Here is a 27,165-nt window from a genome sequence, read left to right as displayed (position 1 = left end):
GCAATCAATGATAAGAAAACATTGCACATTCTCTATTTGAATTTTTTGCATCAAAATATGTACCATTTTATGGGCAATTTGAAATATTTCACATGAATAATGCTTTTTTTTTTTATCTAATTGTGGTAATTTATATGTAATGATTTTTTAAATTATAAATTTCTAAATGCCTTTTAATTATTAAGCACTTGAGCAACATAAATATTATAGAAAAAATTCATGTAATTATCCAGAATGATTGAGTGTTTGCTAGAGTTCTTGATTTTAGAGGAGTCACAATTTGTAGATAAAGTTGAAATTTGTAGCAAAATTAAAAAAAAAATGGGAAATAATTTCTGGGTATGTCACGAAGAACGACTTTAAAAAATAATTCAATTGATAAAACGACGATTTTAATCTCGTTTGTTATTACGACAGCCAGTAGTCAAAACCACGTTGAATTTATTTAGTAGAAAAAGGAAAGCAGTTAAAAGCATTCAAGGGGTGTTTGCGACACTGTCTAAAATAAGAGCTTATTAGCTTATTATTGAAAATAAGTTGATATGAGTGTTTTTGATTTTATAATTTCTGGTTTTGAACTGTTTGAATTAAATTGATTTAAACAAAAAGTTATAAGCAGCTCCCTATTAATTTGTGCGACTTATGGATAAAATCGTAAATATTAAATTATTTGTATAATTTTGAGTAAAGGGTAAATTAGAACGAACCCTTATAAGGTTTAATATAATTACAAATACTCTTTTTGTTGTTTGAAATATTTTCCATATACCCCTGATTAAAATGATTGTCTAATAATTAGTCCAATCTGTTAGTCTCCATTAGCTTTCATCCTTTTTTTTTGTGTGAATTGACCAAAATATCCTTGTGGACTATGAATTATAATTTTATTTGTTTATTTTTTTAGTTTCTTTTACGGACTAAGTGGATATTTTTTTACAATTTTTCAAATTTTGTCCTCCGCCTCTTCTTTTTTATTTTCTTAAAAAAAAGAAGTACAATAAGGACAAAGTTGATAATTTCATACGTCAATTCATGAATTAGATATTTTCATCAAACATCAGAGAGGTATTTATAATTTTTCAAATAATAAAAGAGTATTTATAATTATGTCAAATATCATAAAAGCCCGTTATACTTTACCATTATTAAATTATGTACATTAAAATGTGAAGGTTTCTTAGTCTAATATGAAAGTTTAGTTGAAAATTAAATTACATTTTGGACGTAATTTAGATTAAAGGTTAAAACTTTGGTTGAGATCAGATGAAAAATATCCTAATTTTAGAATCCCACTTTTCATATTATATTTTTCTATATTGGAATCGGAATATGTTAGAAGAATTACAATTAATTCCAGAAAAAAGCTCAGAAAATGGTAATCTTTTTTAAAAATAAAACTATTAAATTTGAGTAAATAAAATGTAATTTCTTAATTAAATTTGAAAAGAAAAAATAATTCCTTTATTCTTGTTCGTGTCAAGATGAATATATATATATATTTAGAAAAAGGAAAAATAAAGCATTTGTGGGTCCCACGCCTTTTTAAATCAATTTTTAATAAATAATGAAAAAAATTAAAAATATATATTATTGATTTGTGGGTGTCGTATGAATCTTTTTTTTTTTTTTTTTAATTTTATCACATGTTGGAAATGGAAATAAAGGTGAAATTATTTCATTTTCACAAGTTTTTTTCTTTTATTTTCTGTAGACATATTTTTTAAAAACAATTTAATTATAAATAACAATTATTTATTAATATGTTTTAATTCACAATTAATAGATTTTCTTCCTAAGCTCAGGCCTCATCAACTCCATTTTTTTTGGGTTAGAATAGTAATTTTAATATTTTATTATAATCATATTTTTCTCTCACTTTACTTTTCACGATTTTTTTTTCTCATAGATTTTCATATATATAATAAATTCACAATTATAATTTATTTCGTCTCTCACCTTATCTCACGTTTCTTTTTCTTGCCAATTTATTTCTTTCTCCTCAACTCACAACTTTTCTTTTTCTCTTCATCTCACACCATAGTTATCTTTTATATGCTTGTGGAAACTGCATACGACAACGACTATTTAAAATGAAGGGATAATAACACATTTTGTCATGAAATTTGATGTAATTACACATAAATATCCTATGATTTAGGAATTACATCTAGTACTCCTAATGTTTGCTTCTGTCTAATAAATAGACACAATCCGTCCGTCAAAATTCAACAAATTTATTGAAATTAGCAAAAAAATTGAATAAAAAAAGTCTATATTTACCTCCAATTGATTTATTACTGGCCTATTGCGGGTTAAATAAATATTTTCTGACCATATTATTCTATATATCTTTACACGATAATGCATATGAGATGTATATATATATACCCTTATAAGGGTATTTTGATATAAAAAAAAATTATTCACCCATAATAACGAGTAAGTCAACTGAAGGTAAATATGAATCTGCATTAATCTTTTTCGTAAATATCAATAAATTTGTTAAATTTTGAGTTAATGAGTAAATTAATTTATTAGATAAAAATAAATATCTACGAAATTAGATGTAATTTTTTAAACTACAAAAAAATCCAACATCATATTTAAAAAATAAAAAATAAATAGTATATTTTAGGCCCTTTTAAGTACTCTCTACATACGATTTATAAGAAAAGTCAAAAAAATCCTTTTGATTTTTCAACCCTTTCAAAAGAATACCAACATAAAGAAGGGCAAAAATGTCGTATAAAATAATTGCATCTCTATAAAAACAAAGTAGTAAAAGAAAAGTCGATTAACAATGTTCGGAAACACACACAAACAAACAAAAACGTAAATTACAGTCATTTTTATTGAAATTTGTTATAATTATAAATACCTTTTTATTATTTGAAAAATTATAAATACTTCTCTAATTTTAACGTTCGTCTAATAACGAGCTCATTCCATTAGCAATCATTAGGGTTTCTCCAATTTTTATGTTGAATTGACCAAAATGCTCTTTTAAATTATAAATTGTATATATTTTAAAATTTTCTGACAGATTTTTATGGACTAATATACTCTAATTAACTACGTCACCTACCATCAATTTTTTTTATATATACTTTTAAACCTTTTATTAAAAAAATTCAATAGAAGTAAAGTAGTAATTTTCACATTACCGTCTATGGGCGATATAATTATTTTTTATTTGAAGGGGGGTATTAATAATTTTTTAAATAATAAGACAGTATTTACAATTATACTAAACCTCAGAAGGAGTCGCTGTAATTTATTTCAAATCAAATTATTTTTGTGAAATATTATATGTTCATATATGAATTTCTATCAATATGATGTCTCCATTAATAGGTAATCTGTAAGTATTCTATAAGTGATATATGATGTGATGAATCTCGTATTGACCCATAAACGTAATTTGAGTCGAAATCAATCCTGTTTGTTGGCGCTCTCATTTCCATTTTAAAGTGGAACATATGTATTTTTAATTTTAAATAGATTTTTATGTAAAAATGAGAATGTGTTTAGATTAGTTAATAAAATTGTGTTTTGTATGAAATTGTAGTGTCAAATTAATATATTAAATGAAAATACATATAAACGAATATCTTTTCACTTTAATTACTATTTCAAAAATTTTAAATTAGGAATGAAAACACAAACAAACATTATTAAAAAAAAAGGAACATAGAGAAAATATGAATTAATTTTCTTGAAAAAAAATATTTTATGATTTTAACGCAACAAAACTAACTGAATGGTATCATGTCGTACGACCTAATTTTTCAAAAGTAGGAAATTTGATACTTTTTACCCAACAAAAATAAGTAACAGTATCATGTTGAATCTTTGAACATGGTGCTGTCCGAAAGTAGAGAGAGTTTAACCTAGAAAAATTAATTTGTGATGTTACGTGGTGTCATGTAGCAGACTGTTTTTTCTAGCAACGGAATGAATATTTTGTCCGTCTGACATTGTAGGTTACATTGCCTCGCCTAAGTAGGATTGCATTATAAGTCTAAGGCCCATTCGATATGCCAACATCTCGCGTTGATCCCGCACGGCATGCCCAATATGCTTCCTTATCTTTCAGTGTGGCTTCTCAAATTGCCCATAGTGTGGCATTGCCCCACGATCGCTCATCTTAGCCAATAGACCGCCGCACATGGTTAGAACCCAATAGCTCATGCTACGAGTTGGTTCACGAGGCATGGGGTTCTTGTCTCGATCACGCATTTCAACCTAAAGGTGTTGACCTTGATTCCCGCAGCCCACAGGGCAACCTTGTGCTCATACGGAACCTCTCGACCGCTTTCTTGCCCAACGTAGGCCATCCTGGCCCTATGATGCTCGTCCAATTCCCATACCTTTTGACGACTTTAAACGCTCATTTGAGATGCCTAGAGCAGACCCCCAAGAGAATGCTCATTTAGTGCCTCACTGCATGGGGAGGGTTGGCTGGAGCTCACCAATGCATGTCCCCCTCTTATAATAGGCTTAAAAATATTTTTCCTTGTTCCATCAGTAGATACTGAAATGGCCTAGGAGCACACCTTTTTCCGCATCTCCCCATCCAACATTCAAATCACATGCTGCTTGAACCGTTACGTATACGTAGCTTACGATTTCTATATCACAACCCTAGTGTTTCAGCCCCTCCGATCATCCATCATTGAGGAATTGCCCTCACAAATTCTATCTCGGCACTGCATTAGCAGACTGTGAACATCATCATCTTTTCCTATTCTATCAGAACCGTTTAACTCTAAAACATCTTGGAGGTATTTCCAATATACCAAGGATCACACCACTGAAACAATTATGTAAATATTCAAGGATAAAGCAATCTACTTCACACATTTATCTCCTGCTCACACGCAGGGTGGCGCCCGACCGTCGCCCTTATATCTCCATACTCAAACGTCTATGGAATGATTTCATATTTGGCAGATAGCATCCTCATACATCAAAAGCTCCCATATGAACAATATTGCAATCTCTAGTCGTTAAGAGTCTCTGCTCACTAGCTGTTTGTGCACTTGCATGCCGCCCTGCATCCCCTAGCCGCCTGACGTCCTCCTCGAGTCACTGTGGACCGTCTTGGCTAAGGTGCGGCCATTGACACGTGGGATGTGATCAATTGTTCATGATACGAAATATCATCTGGTACAATTTTATAAATTTTACATTTTTATTTCAAAAATTGTCATATTAAGGAGATGAAGTTTTGACCTTGTACAATCGATATAAGATGCGTGCAAATATCATCAGCCCCTAAATGAAACGCTTCAAACGACACATTACATTACTCTCGCAAATAATGCCAAATGATGTGATGTGTGACGTGGTGGTATCCCGTGGCACGGTGTATTGTCTACACTAATTTCATGAGCATCATAATTTTATTTTAAAAAAATGTGTTTGTATAAGAAATGAATATACTGCTATCATAATTTTGAAATAAATTGTCAATTAAAAGTTAAAAGATATTAGCTAATACTTGAGTCCAAATTAAAGTTTGTACCAAAGTTGTGCCTTATCCATTTGTGATGGAGTGATCCAAGATAACCACAAGTTTTTTTTTTTTTTTTTGATCGACTAATTCGATCAAAAACATATTCAAGTACGATAGTTAATAGATTCATATCAAAATTCATGGTGTTCAAGTCTGAAACAAGTCACATGCAACACACTACATACACTCAATAAATACAAAAAATTCAAGTATGCAAGTACAAAAGCTTTCGGCCACTACCGGAAAGGTTTTCATATATTTTTTTAACATCAAATCTTCAAAATATGGATACCATATTTCAATATGATAAATAATTTGCTCCATAAAATCGAAGAGGATTATGCATCCGATTGAAGACCTTTGGATGGATATTCAAATAGAAAAATCAGAAAACAATCTTCATTTTTAGAGATGGCAAACCATTTCAATTTGCAAATTCAAAATTTATATGAAGAATATAGTATCAAAATAATTAAAAGGAAAGCAATGGTTACTTCACAAAAGATCTAAGTGCTTTGTAGATTTCCTTACAAATAATACAATAATTGGTGCATTTTAAATTACATTTAATTGATGAATGATGTCTTAGTTCAGTGTTTGAAATTAAGAGAATGTTTGTAAAAATTTTTATTTTTAAAAAAATATTTTTTGTAAAGGAATGTCGAATTTGTAGGTATATAGCAGAGAAAAGTGGGTATTGTTTGTAAAAAAATGAAAAGCAGGTAAAAGTTGGATTGTGTTTGAAAAAAGTTATTTCTCAAATAAACTTAATTAATTAAAGATTATTTCGTTCTTATTAAAAAGATACTATCTTTTGCTTATTATTTAACTTGTTGTTTGTCAATAATAATTATTTTTTCACAAAACATAACAAATTTTATTTTGAATAGTATATTTCATATTTAATTTTTTAAAAATATTAAAAAGTATATATTTAATTTCATAATGCTCCCACTAAGTAATATAATTGTTGATTAACTTGCTGATTGCAAAAAATATATATTTTATTAATTAATCAAATAATAATATGTGAATGAAATAATATAATTAGATGATATAATAAATAAATATAAAAATTTTAAAATAATAAATATGTGAAACTGTAAATTTAATTATTATTAAATTATTCAAACTATTTGAAAATTTCAATATCAAATTTAAATATATAATTTTAAAAATAAATTAAAAACGGTAAATTTGGAATAAGATTATCAAATAAGGGTATAGTAGTAAAGAATAAAGTTGAATTTATTTACAAAAAATCAAAGCAGCTAGAAGCACCCTTTTTGGTCTAAAAACGTTTTTCTTAGCCGTTTGAGAAGTAGAAGTTGATATTCCAAACACTTCAAAAATGCTTTTTGGGAGCCAGAAGCTGAAAAGCGCTTTTCTGAAGCGCTCACAAACACTCCCTAAAGTTGAGGTCCTATGAATAAACTCAAGTCATGGGTTCCCGTCTCACTGGACATGTGGTATTGGTTTCACAAGTTTGAGATCATGATTTCGAATTCAACCGAACGTGTAGGTATTTGTCTTACCTTATGTGAGTGTTTGTTTTATTTTATACGAGTTATTATAAATTATTTATAATTATTGATATATTGAATGAATCGAGAGTTATCATCATTATAATTTATTTTTATATATTGGCTGAATCAATATAAAGTTAAAATAAAAATTACATTTAAGTGAGGGAAAGGGTATTTGTTAGGTAGATAGAGCTCTGTCATTAAGGTGTTTTGCTCTGTGCATAGCCAAATAGCACAGCCACCTTCCATGCCACGTGGCATAGCATGAGCCCCCCCACCCTCTGTATTAAAACGCCCATTTTCTTCCTGAATGTAGAGTAGAGGTTCCCCCTTGGAATAAAGAGCACGCTATATATTACGTAGAGAGATAGATAGATACACCCACACCTATATATCTACCCCTCTCCCCACCCCCACCCCCACCTCCAGACCATCCACACCCCTCGGACCAATCTAGGGTTTTTGCAGAAGATTTAATTTGTTCGAATTTTTAGGGATGGCGAAGAAGAGGAAATCCGACGCGACGCGGCTGGATGAGGTGGATCGAAGCATGTATACCTCTTTCTGCAGCGCCGCCAACTCCCTTTCCCAGCTCTACTCCCAGGCTACGCACCAGCAGCGGCTATCCTTCCAGGCCGGCGAACGACACGCCATGGTTTGTCTCCTTCGGTTGCCCCCTCTTTTATTTCGTTTTGTTTGACGAATTTTCGTGGGTTTCGGCGTTAATTGGTGCTCTAGTTTTATGGGTTCTTTGTCTTAGTCATAAACAGTTGAGTTCGCATGAAATGGACTGAAGGAATTGGGTTGATTCACGCTGGTGTGTGTGAATTTAATTAAATGGATTTTTTTCAATTTATCTTTTTTTTTCCTTTGGTTTTTGTTATGCTCTCGTTCTGAAGGCTAATGTTAGAAATGGATTATGGTGTGTCTATGATTTTTTGGTCTCCGGGTTTTTTGTTGTTCAAATGACTGTTGGAACTACCTCATGCTTGTTTTCTATATGCATGACATAGGATAATGTGATTTATGCAAGAACTGATAGCTCTGAGTTACTTTGCTTTAGGATTGCCTGAAAATAATTGATCAGGATTATTCTTCATCCTCTTTTTTTCCCATGATTGTAGGAGAAGCTTTATAATTGGATCTTGAGGCAGCAAGAAGATGGGGTTAGAGTGATGACTGGCGATATATTCGCCTACGTGCAGGTTTTTCCTTATACAATAATTAAATTTGGTGATTCTTAACTTGAAACATTGATTATAGATTTTTCATGCTTCTCTTGTTGACAATTATGTGATGTACATTGTGGGGTTTTTGGTAATACTTTTCGTTAGGCTATTTGTATGTCTTGATTCGGGATAACATTTCATATGATTAGTTAGGAATACATTTTAATTATATCAATTTCTGTTGGTTTATGTTCTGTGAGTTATCTCATTCTCGTTTTTCTCTATGATGCGTTCAGTTCTGATAAATAAAATGGAAGTCATCAATGATTCAGGAATGTGATTGTGTAAATTGATATGTTAGCCTCATAAAGCTTCTATGCCTTCACCACCATTTGAAATGAATGGTTGTTTTAGGGCATTTACTCAAGTTTCTTGAAGCCTATTCTATACCTTGTGAAATTTGAAAACATTTTCCAATGCCTTTACTCGTTAGTTCTTATAAACTCTAAAGGTCTCAGGACAGCATGGAATTGCGACTATAAACTGGTACGTTATATTTCAGTCCATGTGGATACAAATACAGAAGGGATTGGCTTCAGTGTATTTTTCTGTTAATAATATAATCACTTAAGATTGTGTATTTGTTCTATGTTAATAAGCTATATGATTTGATGAGTGAGTTTCATGTTGGTATTTGATCTTGTCTGCCAAGTGTTTTCTTGTTTATGACCATACGTGGATTATGTCTATTTTGACTAAGCTGTTGCAGTTTTTTGTAGGCTAATCTGTGTCCTATATAGTCAGCATTCACTCAAACTGTGGGACTGACACTTATGGGATTCATATATTTTTATGTTTAAACTTACATCTCCTTGTGTGTGAGTCTTAAGTTTGTGTCAGAGATGTATTGAGAAATGGTCCTTCTGTTTTTTCTTCCGGCTGCTTATTATCTTTAATGAGTCCCTTTCTGATTGGACGTTTTCTTTAGGAAGCATACAATCCCTTTTATGGGATACTCCACGACATTATGAGACAATTCATATTTGTTGCTGCAATCGTCCCATCCGTTGTTGTGAAATAGAAAGTTTCATTGCACTCATTTTGATGTTAAAAAAGTTTTTAAAAGACTTCTTCACTTGTGGTTTATGCCCTAGGGGAACCTAGTTGGTTGTTTGTTTTTTGTATTTTTCAGCTTGCATTTTCCAATTACCCTCAGTCAGCAGATTCAATTTATTTAGAGATTTGATCTTCACTTAAACATACCATGTGCGAGTAGTAGTTAGGATTTAGGACCTGTCATGGGATAAATAACTACGGTAATCAGATTTGGGTGGTTGTCGGGACGGGAATTGAGGGGCTTAGCTATTTAATAACTTACAACTCTTCCAAAATGTTATGGCAAATTGTATTTCCTATTCTGTTCTTTGGCTTTCCAGGTAAATATGTTACGTTGCGCTGGCAACCCACACAAACCCTTTCCAGAATAGCCCAATTTTCAAGGTTGGATGGAAGGTGACAGGTTCATTTGGGACATTTGAAGGCTACTTGCACATTTTCTCATTCTTCAGCCCCTTCGTGTTCCTATCCTCCTATTTCTTCTTTTCTTTTATTTTGGTTTTCCTTCCTCTCTCTCCCTCTCAAGAAATAATAGCAGAAGTGATCTGGAATGGAGGACCTGGCCGTTTGAGATCATAGAGTCTATAATGCCAATTTTTTGAACTCCTTATCTTGGGGCAAGCCGGTTTTACTTTTCATGGTCTCTCACTCTGTTGAGCTTAGTTTGATTGACACTTTGCTGAACCTAAACTCTGAATTGTTGTGATATCTGTTGGTACAATAATCAAGATGTGATCAGAATAGTTTTATCCATTCTTCTAGCATTGGGAAACTGTTCTTTGTTAATGCATATGGAATGTGCTTGGAAATAGAAAACAAGTTGTTGGTGTCTGTACATGTGGTTTTCATAAATGACATACTCCAGTTGGAGGAGAGGGAAGGAACTTATTGTGAAGTTTCTCAATTTCATTAATCTTTTAAGGAACAAAGCCTGGAAGGTTTAGTGACAGAGGCAATTGTTCTTTTTCTCCGCATATTGACATGTGTGTTAGAAATTTGTCATCTTTACTAGCACCTTCTGCAAATCATGTATTTTTCTCTGTCAGTAGATGGGTCATCTATATTGTACTTTATCCATTTTGCCTCTACACTTCCTGGTTTGCCACCTTGGTTCTGATTCCCTTTTTGTCTTTCTTTACAGAGAGAATACTAAATTCATAAACCATCGCTCTGACACTTCTGGTCTTATGACAAAATCGATATATTTGCAGAATGAACTTGATTATGGGACAGAGGAGCCTCCATCATCCCCTAGGTTGCCATTCCAACATCAGCAACAGTCGCATACTGCAATGCAGACAACCCATTCAGGAATTCCAGTATCTTCTAATGCTTTTGGTCCTGCAACTGTTGGACAAGGACAACGCTCAGTGAACTCAGACCAAACAAAGAACTCTGTTTTCTCCAATGCGCTCTCTAGTCCAGTTCGTCGTAGTCTCCAACACTATCACTTGTCACAGGGCGGTCAATATGCAAACAATGCTATGCGGGGCAATGAGAATACTGTTAGCCAAACCCGAGATCCCAATCCGCCCAGTTCTAACGATACTTCAATGGATATGCACGCAGACAGCCCTGGCCATGATTCGCCCTACTGAACTGTCTGCATTCTAGAGTCGAAGAATCAGTAGTGGAAAAGAGAATGCAGCATGTAGGTGAGGTGGTGGTATAAACAAAAAGAGTAGGCAAAGGTGGAAGTGTAAAGAGGTTGGTCGTCCATGAAGTGTGGAACGAGCTTTAGGGACACCTGTTGATATATCCCAACGGAAGGTTTGTGTAGTCTGAATGGATTGTGAAGTGCACCCGGTTATGGCTTCTTTTCATGTTTATATTTTATCTAGTATTGTTCTTATGATTTCTTATTTCTCATCAGCCATCATAGTATTCTCTGTGTGGAACACATTTCTATATATTGTTTAATTGATTTGATTCCTCAGGTTGTGTACTTATGCTTTATGATGTTGGATTTAGTTGTGGTATGGAGATGAATTATCATGCCATGTGAAATTTGGTTACCATTAGATGGGGAGGTCTCAACTCTCAAATTTGGTGAAAAAATGAATGTGTAAATAGGGACGGACCGGATGGTCAACATGCCCAGGTGGTCGGGCTGGGCCGTACCAACTAATTTTGGATTGGCTCAATAAAAGTTGGGTTGGTTCTGCCACGCCTGATTGGGACGGGGCTGGTAATGGGCCGTCTCAAACTAGGATCGGCCAACCTAGTGGCTCAGGATCGTTTGGTTTTAGAATAGATATGGATCGAAATACATAATATGTAATATTTTTATTTTACTGCGTAATACTTACATTGAAATTTAGTGATTCTCATAAATTAATATAAAAATAATAAAAAATAATGATAGGGAAAATACAATGACATAACCCCAAAGGACATTTGTGTGCCCTTTGGAAATGACTCCAACGCCTTTCTTAGAGCAACCAGCCCTCCCCAAAAATTTGAATTGTCAATCATTGGTCTCAAATTTATCGAATGGTTATTTAGATAACACATGGCTCTGTACATTTTAGAACGGTAAATATCAATTGATACACTTTTTAAAATATGGTACTTATTACTATTAGATCGTACTTCGCAATCTTATAATCTTGACCTCAATAATACTTTAAGTATATGAGAGTCTTAGTTGAGGGTCATTCTAGCAAGCCTAACATTTTGTGTGCAGGCGAACTATTACTAGTCCAGCTTGGGATATTCATTCAGATCCATACTTCAAATTATCGTTAGGTCGAGATCAGCTCTAGGTAGCTAAGGATCTCGACCACGGATCAAACATGATGTATCGTTAAACAATTCAATTTACATTCTTTCGCTGCTATATGCATCCGTTTATTGTCATGAGAACAAGATTCGTCGTCCCCAGAGTTGCATTTCCTCGATGACAAACGTGTGGCTCCGACGGAGACAATATTAGCTTAAGAGAGACTATAGTTCCTCAGAAGCAGTGATTTCTGTTCTGTTGGGATCCTTCTTAGGTTGTCTTCCAAATTGGCTTCTAGTCTTTGGGTTTACTACAACTGCCTTATCCAGGACTAGGTCGTGAGGTGATCTCAAATTCGAAATGCATGTGTAGAGATCACAAATTTGAACATATAGTTCACAGTACTGGGTGATCATAAGTTAAATTCCAGCTTTTTGATTTCCGCAATGAAGTTATTTATATTGTGTTTGGATCGATAAATTTGAAGTTAAACCATAAAATAATTTCATATTACAAAGAAAAATTGTACTTTTAGTCCGATATGATAGAAAGTGTTGTACTTTGATCCTGTACTTTATAAATTAATATTTTTGGTCCCACAAAATTAAAAAACATAGCAATTGTAATCCTGAATCCTAACGGATTTGGTCCCATGGGATCACATCCGTGATATTTTATAATTCTATGGGACAAAAAATATTAATCTTGTAAAGTGTGGGATTGAAAGTACAATATTTGCTATCTCGTGGGACTAAAATATAATTATTTTGAGATTTGACTTTGAACCTATCGATCCAGACACAATGTAAATAATTTCATTGTTGAAGTAAAAAAGTTGGGATTCAACACATGATTACCTAGTACTTCGGCTTTTTATTATGAACTATGTCTTGTGGAATATTTTAACTTTATTTTATTAGAGTCGTTTGAAATCATTTCTACTCAAATAGTTCTCCCGAATTCAAATTATTTTCATGTAATAATTTAATACATATAGGAAAAAATATAATGATGTTAAACCTCATTTCATATATATATATATATATATATTACATTTATACACTTATAATTAAGTACAAAATAACACACAGAAAAATATTAAATGAGAGACAAAATTAAAAATTTATGTAATTTTTTTGCGCACATCAACATTTTTCATCCAAACCCTAACGAAAGGGGAGTCAGGTGTAAATAAAAAAATTTCAAGAGAGAGTGATGTAATTCAAAACTTCTTTGGGGGAGCATGTAAGCTCATATTTTCAGATGGAATTTAAGTGTAATTGACCCAATAAATTCATAAGAATAGAAATTTAAAACTAGTTAAAAATACAATTAATAAGGGTAGTTTAATCAATCAGCATCTTGTCTATCAAAAGTAGTTACTCTAAAACCCGATACCTTAATAAACAGTATAGATATCTTCTTGACTCCAACTTCGTTGGTGTAATTCTTTCGACGATTAGTTTAATATATTCTCTCTCTCTCTCTCTCTCTTAAAATATACAATTCTAGTCTTGTAACATGGACTGGAATTTTGATCCTACACAATTGATTTTTTTAATTTGGTTCTGTAATTTTAAAATGTAGTTAATTTTTATTCTATTCTTATCAATTTGTTCAAAAAATTGCATGTGACTTGCACATTATATAATTAAATTATAATTTTAATCCTACAACTTGGCACATTATTTAATTAAATTATAATTTTAATCCTACAACTTAGGGCGTTGGCATTTTTGGACCTGTGACTTAGAAGACATTTTTGGTTCTGCACAAGTTGTTTACTATTAATTTGGTAATAAAAATTAAGTTATTAACTATTTATTCTTTTAGATAAAAATGAGTGATTACATATCGATTTTCTGAACATATTTTCTTTAAAATATATTTATTCATTTTTTTTCCAAAAATATTTAACTTTGAGTTAAGCATATATATTTGTCAAATTCTTTTAGGAAGCATATATGAGTTGTTGTGTGTCCACTACATATATATATATATATATATATATTAATTTATACTTTATTTTTAATTTAAATTCTTCACTTATTAAAAAGTTAATTAAAAAATAATTTGCTGATGATTTAATATGTAAAATACTAAAATACATTGATAATAATATAATCGTACAAGGCATGAGGGGCATTTTTTGTCCAACCAAGAGGGTAAGTATTACATTTGTTAGTTTAAGATGGTAAATGTTATAGAACGACTAGTTCAGGGGACAAAGTGCATTTGATCCATTATAAAATTACAGGATAAATTACGAAAATTAATTCATACAAGACAAAAATGCCATTCCTAAATTGCAGGATCGTAAATTTTTTGTTTTTTCTTTTTTTCATGGAATTTTTGAGTCGATTGGGTGCGCTCCAACCCTTGCCATTGGATGAAGGAAGGGTATAAAAGAACGTGAACATAAACTAAGGTTTATTCTCACTAAGATTTTCCAGCTATACATACCAAGAAGAATTCCTTGAGAAGAAGTTGTCCGAATCCTCAGCCTGCGGATAAAACAGAGTTAACCCTTCACACTCTTGCATGATTCGGACAACGACGACGACGACAACGACGCCGGCTATGCGACAGCGACTGCTGCCTCTGTCCTCACCTTAAAGTACTATAATTTCTCTTATTTGTCGATGTTTTTGGACATGATGCAAAGCTCACAAATCCCAGCATGTAATGAACCACCACCACCTAGTCATTATCATCACCATCAAGAATGGGGTGTGTTCCGAGCAAAGGGACCATCAGCAGCCCAGCAAGGGGGCTTGACAAGTTGAAACGTGAGCATGGTTACATCAAAGGAGAGAATGCAGGGAGGGATGCTAATAGAGGTGGAGAAGGTGTAGGTCGTGGTGGGAACGTCGTGCAGAGTATTCCGGTGAATAAGATTGCTGCTGATGAGCTAGTTGGTGGATGGCCGAGATGGCTCGTTGAGAACGTGCAGGTCGATGATTTGGCCGGCTTGGTTCCCAAGAGTGCCGATTCATATGATAAGCTTGCAAAGGTTAGTAATAAGACTAGGAAAAATTCTACACGAATTAGGTTTGGCCAAGCGAAACCAATTCATAGTAAGTGTGATACACTTGCTCTGTGATTAGTCATTTTTTTTTTAACTGTACACCAACACGACAAGTGTATTGTATGATTCAAGTTTGTTTGAGCCAGGTCTGGACTAGAATTTTCCTAAGACTAGTACTGTAAATTATGCTTGAATATATCATCGGCCCAAATCTTTTGTCAAATTTGCGTGGCAAGTTTTTGCAAAATCCTTTGATGGTTGATTCTGTAAAAGATATTAAGAGGCCCAGAATAGAGCTTAGAATCTTGCTTGTACTTAGAATTACCCTTGTTGACTTTTTTATATAATGCATACTTGTTCTCCATATCTCCTGCCAAGCGTCGTTTCATCTATAGTCCATTTCCAAGTCCTAACCCATATTGGGTGTATAAGATCCTTTTTCGACACAAGAATCTTGACTTGTTTGAAAAACCTCTCGATGTGATGCCGGTTTTTCAGCTTTGTCAACCTTTTGATATAGTATTTATAGGAGAGTTAATTAACATTACAGACCATATATATGATGCCCATATCTACTACCACATGTCATTTTAATTATGGTCCTCTTTCTGGATCCTGACCCAAGTCGGGTCGAGCAAGATCCATTTTCTACACTCAAATCTCGACTTATTTGAAAAAATTCCAGATATGATTCTTGATTTTACCATTGTTAACCTTTGATATAGTATTTATAGGAGTGTTTAACTATACAAATCATCATACAAGTTCCTTATATCTACTACCACGTATCATTTCATCAACGGTCCACTTTCCAAATCCTAACTCGTGTCGTATCCGATGGGATCTATCTTTACAAGTAAATCTTGACCTATTTAAAAAAGTTCTCAATCTTATGCTTGTTCTTTTATTTTACAGATAGGCCAAGGTACATACAGCAACGTGTACAAGGCCAGGGACAAGACGACAGGAAAGATCGTCGCCCTAAAGAAGGTCCGATTCGACACATCAGAACCCCAAAGCGTTAAGTTTATGGCAAGAGAGATCATAATACTGAAGAAGCTAGACCACCCAAACATCATAAAGCTTGAAGGGATAGCCACCTCAAGAATGCAATACAGTCTCTACTTAGTTTTTGATTTCATGCAATCAGACCTCACCAAAGTCATCTCCAGGCCTGTAGGAAAGCTCACTGAGCCTCAGGTCCATTTCTTCCCTTTTCTTATGTTACTCAAATCCAACAAGGTCAAATTACTGAGTAAACTATAGCTACTTTCTTTGAGATTTGGCATAATTGCGAATACTTTTTTATTATTTAAAAATTATAAATATTTTTCTCAAATAAAAAATAATTATGTAGTCCCTAAATGGTGATGTGGAAATTACTATTTTTACCCTTATTAAGTTTCTTCTTTTTTTTAAAAAAAAATATTTACAAAATGTAAAAGAAAATTGAAGGGTGGATAAAATAAATAATTCATAATGGCATATTAGTCCATAAAATTATTTTAGAAAACTTTTAGAAATATATAAAATTACAATTTATAATCTGAAAGAATATTTTTGTCTGTATACGATAAAAACTGGATAGAAACCTGACGAGGGCTAACGGAATAGGCAAATTGTTATACGAACGTTAAAATTAAGTGGGTATTCGTAATTTTTAAAAAACTAGAAGATGAATGAAAATCTAACGGGGGCTAACGGAATAGGCTCGTTGTTATATACATGTTAAAGTTAAGTGGGTATTTGTAATTTTTCAAACAATGAAAATATATTTGTAATTATCTCAAACCTCATATAAGATGACTGTAATTTACCTAAAATTATATATATGTATATATCAATAAAATTTATTTTTAAAAATCATACAAGATCGCAGAAAAGGGGGTGTGTATTACAACCCCGATAAAGTTTTTTTTTTTTTTTTAATTTTTTGGGGGAGGTTTCATTTTGAAAAAGATAGGGGTATTTTACTAATTATCACTTGTTTGAGAAATCACAAATACCCTCTCAAATAGAAAAAGATTATATAATTTTTTTTTTAAACGGTGATGTGAAAATTACTATTTATCTTTGTTGATTTTTAAAAAAAAATATAAAAAATATATGATGGTGTGTAAAGTAAACAATCCATAGAGCATATTACTCTATAAAAATACTTTTAAAAAATTTCAAAAAATATGTAAGATTATAATTCATAATCCATTAATGATATTTTGGTCAGGTCATGACAATGTTGGATGAGAACCTAACAAAAATTAACGTAATGGATTCGTTGTTAGACATATGTTAAAAATGAGGGGGGAGGGTATTTGTAATATTCTAAATAACGAATATATTTTTATAATTATATCAAATCTCATGAAAGATGATTATAATTTATACTTATTTTTTTTACGAGGGATGTTATGGACATATTCCACATAAGAGGGGCGCTTGCATTTTTTCCCTAAATAAAATTGAGAGCCTAAAAGCTGTTCGACGAAATGTGTAGGTGAAGAGCTACATGCAGCAGTTGCTCTCAGGACTGCAGCATTGCCACGAGAGGGGAATCCTGCACAGGGACATAAAGGCATCGAACTTGTTGATCGACAAGAATGGGGTGCTGAAGATTGCAGATTTCGGGCTGGCAAATTTCTACAAGAACAGGCCAAAACGTCCCCTTACAAGCCGGGTTGTGACGTTATGGTATAGAGCTCCTGAGCTGCTTCTTGGCTCGACGGATTATGGAGTTGGGATCGATCTCTGGAGTGCCGGATGCCTTCTGGCAGAAATGTTTGTGGGACGGCCTATTATGCCTGGTCGGAATGAGGTACGAGTTTTGTTCTTTGTTTGATTTTTTTTTATCGATCTTGAGTGGTCGATGTTGAAAAGGATATAACTCTTATGATAATCTGAATGTTTAAACTTTTAGGTTAAATGATCGTTTAATATAGTATCATATGTAGACCAAACAAGAGCTATTGGGTTCAAATTTCATTGTCATCCATTTATTACCCCCGTGATATGTGAAATGAGCAAAAAAACTCCATTTTTGGCATAATTATTATTAATATTAAGGCAAATTACAATTATCTACTATGATATTTAGTATAATTATAAATATTCTCTCATTATTTGAAAAATTACAAATACCCCACTCAAATAAAAAATAATTATTTATCCCCTAGACACTGAAATGAACATTATTAGTTTACCCTTGTTGAAATTCTTAAAAAAATAAAAAAAAACTATTTGATAAAATTAAAAAAAAAATAAGAGGTGGGTAAAATAAATAATCCATAAGAAATATTAGTCCATAAAAATATTTTAGAAAATTTTAAAAATATATAAAATTATAATTCTTAATCCAAAAGGGCGTTTTGGTCAGTTCCCCACAAAAGTTAAATGGAAATCTCACGGATGCTAACCAAATGAGCCCGTTGTAAACAGACGTTAAAAAAATCAAAAGATGTTTGTAATTTCTCAAATAACAGAAAAATAATTATAATTATATTAAACCTAAATAAAAGTGTTTGGAATTTACCCTTATTATTATTATTATTTTCCAAAAAAATTCAGATTGAGCAGCTTCATAAGATCTTCAAGCTATGTGGGTCGCCATCAGAAGAGTACTGGAAGAAAGTAAAGCCGCCGGCCACTTTCCGGCCGCCGCAACAGTATAAGCCCAATTTCAAGGAAGCATTTCCCAACTTTCCCAATTCCGCTTTTGCCCTTCTCGACAGACTTCTCTCTCTCGACCCTGCGTTTCGTGGAACCGCTACTTCTGCTCTCCAAACCGAAGTGAGTTTTCTCTTTTTTTTATTATTAGCCATTGCATCATGTAATTTCTACGTGTAAATAATAAATAATTTTTAATATTTTAAAATATATTATAAATAAAAATAAAATATATAATTCAGCCTAATAATTTGAACCCAAATTTGCCCCATTTCGATCAAACTAGGGAAGGACCCTTTAGGGGCGACAAATAAGTTCGATCAGCGAACTGACTCGACTAGAGCTCCTTGATGAGTCGAGCTCGAGTTAATATATTTCTATTCAAAAGCTCGCGAGCTCTATTTTTTATTTTTATATATTTAAATACACATATAATAGTATATCAAGTAAAAAAAATAAAATATTTATATCATCATAAAAGTATGTGTTTCAATATCTATCTAAAAATAAGCAAAATCAATAATTTAGTATTTTGTGTAAATTATTATTTAATATATATATATATCATAGATTTGAATCTTATTGTTATATTTTAATATCAAATATATAATTTCTAACAATTTAAGATATTTCATATATTTGTATCAAGATTATGTGTACGTATTGAATATTTTTATGTGCTATTTTACTAATATGTACCACTAAACTAATATTACTCGTATATTAAAAATAATATGAAGTTGTATATTCCTCAAATAAAATTAAGTTAATTTAAACATATGCTCTATAATTTTACAATGATAATAATAATTATTATTATATATTTTCTTATTTTTATTAATTATGATTAATTTATCTCATAGTTGAAGAAAATTAAGAGATATATTTTTGTTAGATGAAAAATAACTTGTACTTGTTAATCTAATATAATTAATAAATATTATATAATTTTTATTTTAATTATTATTAAAAAAAATTAACAACGTTGTTGAATATGCATAGACTGTCTAATAATTGCAATTTTAAGAGCAATCCCTAAGTAAAAATTATGATTTAAGATAATGTGTGTGTAATTAAAGTATTAATTTCTTTTATATTATTGATATTTTTATGTTACACAGTTCTTTACGACAAATCCGTTGCCCTGTGATTTGTCCGATTTGCCCATCATAGTATCGGAGGACGACAAGCCAGTCCAATCCATGGAAACTAGAAGGTAAAATACGCTGTTTTTTAAAAAGTTAGGAATACACATATATATATATATATACGGGCTGTCGTGACACGTTATTTTTGTGTGTATATAATAAATAATTATTCATATTTTAAAATATATTATAAAAAAATTAAATATATATATAAACAAATAAATCATATTTCAAGAAAAGAAAAAGAAAAATAAACAAACAAACAAACAAACAAAAAAGCAACGGCCCGTCATATTGTCATACGAGTATAATTATCATATTTAAAAATTGATGCAATGATATCATTAATCCCTATTAATGAGTGTGGTAGTATATATAAATATATATTCTTTTCATAGAAAATGGCATATTAATAGACAAAAAAGCTTTAATATTTTTTTTATAAATTGTTCTTTAATTATTAAAAAACTATAATACTTTTTAAGAAAGTGGGAAGTTAATATTTAAAATACTTTTTTTAAAAAAAAAATCTTTACATTATGTAAAAAACAAACCCATATTTTTTATTAGATAAAGAAATAATTTTTTAATGAAACCTTAGTTGGCTCTTTCTCCACATATGGTGATAAATATGTGGCAAAAAACATCTTTATATTCTTTCTAATTAAATATAAAGGGATAATTATCATTAATTTATACAAATTATATATTCCTATTTTTTTTTTATAATTATAAAAACTATTCCTAACAATAAAAACAGGGCAAATTGTGTAATATTGTTGACGTTTTCGAAGGTTGTACATGTAATTTTTTAATAAATAGGGATAATTTGATGAGTGTATGCATAATTTTTTTGAAAATATATGAATTATTTGTGTAGATAAATTATATATAGATAAAAAAGTATAACTGTAATTATCCCTAAATTTAATTAAAGGAAAAGGATATTTAAATTATAAATAGTAGTAATTTATAAATATGATACATGTATTTTTAAGATAGATGGAACTTAGACATTCTTTGCAACATGGAGACAATAAGAGAGTGTTATTACCATTACTTTTAGGGTAAATTACCAATACCTTTCTGATTTTAATGACCGTCTAACAATTAGTTCAATCCATTAGGTTTCCGTCCATTTTTATGATAAATTGACCAAAATGCCCTTGTGGATTAAAAATTATAAGTTTATTTATTTTTTAAGCAAAGTATTTTTTTATGGACTAAGTGGATAATTTTTTCATCCAACCTATTTCATTTTTTATAAGTTTTAAATTTAAAAAATAAAAAAAATACAGTAAGAGAAAAGTTGATAATTTTATACCTCCATCCAATGATTACATAATTTCATCAAACATGAGGGGGGTATTTATAATTTTTCAAACAATGAGGGAGTATTCGTAATTATACTAAACTTCATAAGAATTCGTAATTTACCCTTACTTTTATCATGGGATTAAATTGTAGAAAAAGTTATAAGTAATTTATGATAAAAATTGAGGGTTTTGAAAATACGTGCGGAATGTGGAAAAACGTAAACTAGGGTAAGTTCCAAAATTTGGTAGGGAGTTACTTAGGATGAAAATAAGCACTTATTAGCTTATCGTTGAAAATATGTTGAAAAAAGTACTTTTGTTCCATAACTTCTGCTTTTGAACAGCTAAATTAAGTTGATTTTAAGATAAAAGCTATAAGCAATTCCGTATCAACTTTTAGAAGTTACCGATAAAATTATATATTTTAAAATATTTTTTTTAAATACTCCAACTTTAACTTTTTTTTTTTTTTTTCACTTTTCACTCTTGTTTTCAAATATTCCAAACTTGTACTACTGATTTAAAGCAAAAACTATAGCAAAAGCACGTATAGTTTTCAACTTAAATAAATTTATTTTATGCAATTAAAAGTAAACAATAAATTAAAACACACTTTTCAATTTATTTTCTTCTAAAAATAAGTTTGAATAAGCGCTTATTTTAAGAGTTGCAAATACCGTTTTATAAGTTATTTTTATTTATTTTAAAAAATAAATTTAACTTGATATTGAACTACTTTACCCGTGTTATAATAATTTGATCCTTTTCTAATTTATTCTTCTATCTTGCACATTTAAATTAAATATTGAAATTTCTAAATAATTTAACATTACTATTATTTACAATTTCATAATCTGAATAATATTTTTTATATTTTATTTGCTATATTATTTGATATTATTCCTATTACAATTATCTATTTATTGTGAGAACAGAATGTCCATATTGAAGCAAAGATCTCAGAAAATCCATGCAACTCATAGAAGAAAGGTCTCCTTCACTGACCTCATTGGAGATGCTCTCTCTGCCAAACAGGTCAGCTTCTCTTATTTCAGTTTTTTTTTTTTAAATAAATTCAAATTTTAGTTTGATTTAAGTTTGATCAGACTTAAACCTGTCATATAATTGATTCGGTCCGATTGAATTTAATTTGGATAAGAATTAGAGCAAATTTCACTTGGACCATTTTTCCCAAAATAGCTTCAAAATTGCACTTATACCCCCTTTGAAAATTCACTATTTTACATCTAATCCCATTTTGTTATGGTTTGGATGAAAAATGCTGATGTTAGCAAAAAAAATTTACTCAAATTTTTAATTTTATCCCTCATTTTAATATTTTCATGTAATAATTTTGTACTTATAAAGAGATACATTGATCCCCTTATAAGTATAAAAATATACATAAAAATGTTAAATGAGGAGGCTAAAAATTAATAAATTTTTGTTTTTGTGGATGTCAGCATTTTTTATCTAAACCCAAACGAAAGAGGGTCAAGTGTAAATAGTAGAACTTTTGGAGGGAGTGTAAGTGTAATGTTGAATTGTATTGGGAAAATATGTTATTTTGCATTTTCAGAAAGAGCTTAAGTGTAATTAATTCTAGAAATGATTACACTCATCTCACTTGAGGTTTTGTGTTGTTTGAAAAATTACATTTAGCATCCTTGAAGTTTGCTTCTGTTTAACAAATAAGTTCATCCGTTAGTAAAAATTCACCGAATTTGTTGATATTAAAAAAAAAAATTATATTTATCCTCAATTGACTTACTACTGATTTATTGCAGGTCAAACAAATCTTTTTATAATAAAATTACCCTCATACATCTTTACGTGTTAATGCATGTGAGGAGATATATCTTTATCGCTATAAGGGAGTTCAGTAGAAAAAAAATTGTTTGACCTGCAACAACTCAGTAATAAGTCAATCGAGCGTAAATATCAATTTCCATTCAGTTTTTTTTTTTTTTTTGTTTACATCAGCAAATTCAATGAATTTTGACTAACGGAAAGACTTATTTGTTAGACGGAAGTAAACCTCATGGATGCTAAATATAATTTCTCAAACCACAGGAGATCTACATGTAATTACATAAATCCTTAGGAAAGTGAGTGTAATTATCCCGTAATTCTAAGCAATTAATGAAAGCTCACGAACGTGATGTTAGAGAGAGTACAACCAGCACGTGAGGGAGCGTATTTAGATATATTAAATGATTAATTTTTTTAAAAAAAATTAAATTTTTAGATGGTGTAGTCGTTCAATATGCACATTGTGCAGCTTTTTTGTGATGGCAACCTTCATCATTTAAGCAGGAAATTCGCACGACAAGTAACACCCAAAGCCAAGATATGTCGATAGGCAATAGTTCAATCAGTTCGTCGTCCATTGCAAAGGCAAACAGCGGCCAAGAACTCCCACCGCGATCGCCTACTCCAGCGTTCCGTTCGCAGCAGAATCGATCTGCTAGAACTGAGGCACACCCCAATGCTCTCAAGAACATCAAGAACTACCCTCTCTTACTGGCTTCTTTAACTGAGGCTGCTCACCACCTTGAAGAGAGCAATTCAAGCCTCTATCGCAGGTCGATTTCAAATATTGATTTTAGAAATCTTGATCTGGAAAAGATCTCAAAGCTGTTTGGGTTAGAAGATAACTTGGCTCAACGATGAGAATCTTTATTCAAATCGAGTCTGGCCAAACTGAATCATCGTATTATGAGTGTGTTGTGCAGTCATGTAATAGTTCATCCACCAATCACTTGGCAAGTCTGATGTTCTCACCATGTGATTGAGTTCAATTTGACTGAGATTGGTTCAAGGCTAGAATTTCTTTTTAGGCGCGATCAATGATGTGATTTAAATAAATAAATAAAGTCTTCGTATTTAATTTTACTCAAATTCGTATGGTCATTAGCCAATGATGTTGTTATTGCATATAGTACGACTTTACTACGTTTCTTGATTGATTTAAGCATATATATTTGATCCCATTTACGGTTATATAAGAGAAATTTGAGCGCTCGTAAACATAAGAACATTATGCTAACAGCATTTGTAATAGCTTTTTGTTCTTATTTTATGCACATATTTTACATTCATCCTCTTAAGGTTGGATCTCATGACTCTCGTTGCACAAACATCGTTTATTTATTATAAAATTATCAGTACACTCCTTAAATTATAATACTTTACATCTACATTCTTTTTGGGGCAAAAAACTTACGAATACACCTCTTCAAAGAAAATATACTAATATGTCATACCAGTAGTTGTCAATCGACTTACTTCTGACGATGGTTTGAGCTTACTTCGATGGTGTACGTGTTTTAGCCGCCGCCACCCTCCTCTTGATGTTCGAATCATCCCCCAGCCTACCGAAGCTATACGATTTGGCACGACGTCCAAAGTTGAGTCGGGCTTTTGCATACGAAGACGAGTAGTAAGGGAAAGATTTACTCTTCTCCACAATCATCAAGAGATCTCATGTACAAATTTGAGATAAAGAAGTCAAAATTCAATTGCATTTTATACCAGAGAGAGACTGGTCAATATGGAATTCATGCAATATAAATGCGTGTATTATTGGTTCTTGGACGACAGTCCCGCCACTATTTGTATTTTCATTTTCAGTTTTCGAAACAATAACTAAAGTGAAAATATATTTACTTATATATATTCTCATTGAAATTGTATTATTTCGGTTCAATATAAGACACAATTTTATTAACTAATGTAAATACATTCTGATTTCACATAAAAATTTATACAAAATTGTAAGTACATATTTTTATAAAAATTATAAATAAAAACACAAACAGACAGGCCTACGTTTCTTACGTAAATTGGGGTTGGATTTCATATTCGCATGCCTCGGTATAAAATTTATGTCAATTGTATATTTAGAGAAATTCTTGTGTAACATGTATATTTGAAGTATATTATGAAATATGACTTCGTGAATGTTTAAGCATAAGGTATTAATTAAATGAGTTATTTTAGTTAATTCATTGAATGCACTGCCAAATGATTGAATTACTTTATTAATTATACAAATACCACTAGAAAAATAATTAAATATAATTAAATGATTATTTTGTGTTGGGTATTTATGCTTCAACGGATGTTCAAAGGATCGTAATCAACTATTACAGATTTATGGGTTTTGAACCTTTAAATAATACAATCACAATTTACAAAAATAATAATTATTATAGTAAAGAATAAGAATGAAAGAATGCAGCAGAAATATTCGGCTCAGGGAGCTAGAGAACTGGAGAAAGTTGTTCCTATTTTCACCAAGTTTTATTCACTCAGAACCAGCCACAAAAGGTTAAACCAACCACTTAGGATATCACAAAAATGCTTAAGAACACGAAGTATTTAGGAAGTGGGCAAAGGATATCATCATAAACAAATAGCCCCATGGAAAGAAAATTCTATGAGGTGTTTGCAAGACTTCTGCTTGGGAAAAAGTTTGAGAAAATTGTAAGTTCAGTGCTGTGAGTCTTTGAAAAAAAAAAAAATATTGGAGTGCTGAGGATAAAATAATCGAGACAGACTTCAAAGTACTAACAATATCACCAAGAATTTGCAAAAATTAGTGGAGAAAAACTTATAACTAATTAGGCATAGATAGTACACCACAAACACTCATCCCAGCTTATATACGCAAAAATAAACCATTGCAGTCCCTTACCATGTGAAAGGTACAAACAAGAGATTAAGCAACTTTACCGTCTTGACAGGTAGAAATGTACACCATCTGGCAGAAAAAATCTTCATTTGTCTGCTACATGAAAATGCAAGTAAAAATGGAAAGAATAACCTTCATCTATAATTTCCTATAAAGCAAGTATAGTATTTTTTTTTCCCAGTAGATAAATGCCATGGACATACTCATCATGCACCATATGCTTTGCTGCATTATTCTGTACTTGGTAAGAAATATTCAGGGAGTTGAAGCGGAAACATTTATCCCTGCTTGAAAGTCTCGGGACTAGTCAATTTTCTCATAGAACAGCATACTGGCATTTGCATCCAGAACATCTTTCTCTGAGACGCTATGCACTTCAGAATCCGAAATACAAAACCATTGCTCGATCGTGGATTCTAATAGAGCAACGGGATCTTCGTCGCCTAACCTGGCTGTCACTTTTCTGTAAACAGTGTAGTGCCCGCCCCCGCTGCTTCCAAAGTGCTCCACAACGGAAAAGAGACGGTATGTCTGACATCGTTGTGGTGGGGAAGGGAAGTTGGCCTGCGAAGTAAGGAGCATGCTTATATGAGAACAGAGTAGGATAACCGATAATGTTTCTTGTACTTCCATATGAAGTACAAATGAAGTTACTTTAACTACAGGCCTAAGAGATACCATGTGGATGTTGGTGAAACCTTGGTAGTGCAATAACGAAGAATATAAAAGGATGACCTCTGTTTGGAGTAAGTGTAATTACTGATACACCCCTCCCTCGTTGAAATTATGAACACCAATGTTCTAAGTTTCAGTTCTTTAAATTACCTTATAATTATCTCCCCTTGTGCCTATGTTCCCAGATACAGCACATTAACATCCTATCAAATTTCTAAACATTACCACTTGTTCAGACAATATGAGGTGGTATGAATTTGAATGAGAGGTTTTGGTAATCTGAAAGGGGAACTAGTCAGTAATTATACTAACGAGATATTATTGAATTAACCTTTCATGCAAACCAACATTCAGCAAAAAAGTAGGAATATCAACTCATTTTTGGTCACATTCTTTGCAGATATAAGTGAGAGGAGTATAGACGAGGATGAGAAGCTAACATGTTTATCAGCACATCTTGTAGAATCAAGCCAGCTAGGTCCCGACTCAGAAGCTGTCAGACAAGGACCATTCCCGACTAAGGTGGCACTTCTTTCTTGTTTCTCTACTATCTCTGATGCTGAGGAAATGCTTTCAACTCTGCTGGCTTTG

General features: G+C 31.5%; 3 protein-coding genes across 3 annotated transcripts in view; 2 read left to right on the top strand and 1 right to left on the bottom strand.

Moving 5' to 3' along the window:
• On the top strand, positions 7,411 to 11,274 carry LOC105178309. The gene is made up of 3 exons (XM_011101767.2): positions 7,411 to 7,699; positions 8,169 to 8,249; positions 10,541 to 11,274. Exons 1-3 carry the CDS (start codon positions 7,541 to 7,543, stop codon positions 10,925 to 10,927), a joined length of 627 nt encoding a protein of 208 aa, XP_011100069.1. The 5' UTR covers positions 7,411 to 7,540; the 3' UTR covers positions 10,928 to 11,274.
• LOC105178428 (probable serine/threonine-protein kinase At1g54610) lies at positions 14,717 to 24,103 on the top strand. Its single transcript, XM_011101889.2, has 7 exons — positions 14,717 to 15,064; positions 15,995 to 16,279; positions 17,574 to 17,891; positions 18,641 to 18,862; positions 19,861 to 19,955; positions 22,139 to 22,238; positions 23,520 to 24,103. The coding sequence occupies exons 1-7, from the start codon at positions 14,777 to 14,779 to the stop codon at positions 23,874 to 23,876; spliced, it is 1,665 nt and encodes a 554-aa protein (XP_011100191.1). The 5' UTR covers positions 14,717 to 14,776; the 3' UTR covers positions 23,877 to 24,103.
• LOC105178308 (ubiquitin carboxyl-terminal hydrolase 27) overlaps positions 25,927 to 27,165 on the bottom strand; it is a gene marked incomplete in the record, with an annotated part of 5,121 nt that continues 3,882 nt past the window's right edge. Inside the window, 2 exon segments of the mRNA XM_011101766.2 lie at positions 25,927 to 26,463; positions 27,015 to 27,165. Coding sequence (XP_011100068.1) covers positions 26,203 to 26,463; positions 27,015 to 27,165 — 412 coding nt within the window.

The sequence above is a fragment of the Sesamum indicum genome, linkage group LG15 (assembly GCF_000512975.1).
Source record: "Sesamum indicum cultivar Zhongzhi No. 13 linkage group LG15, S_indicum_v1.0, whole genome shotgun sequence".
NCBI lineage: Eukaryota > Viridiplantae > Streptophyta > Magnoliopsida > Lamiales > Pedaliaceae > Sesamum > Sesamum indicum.
This window is presented reverse-complemented; position numbering and strand designations above follow the sequence as displayed.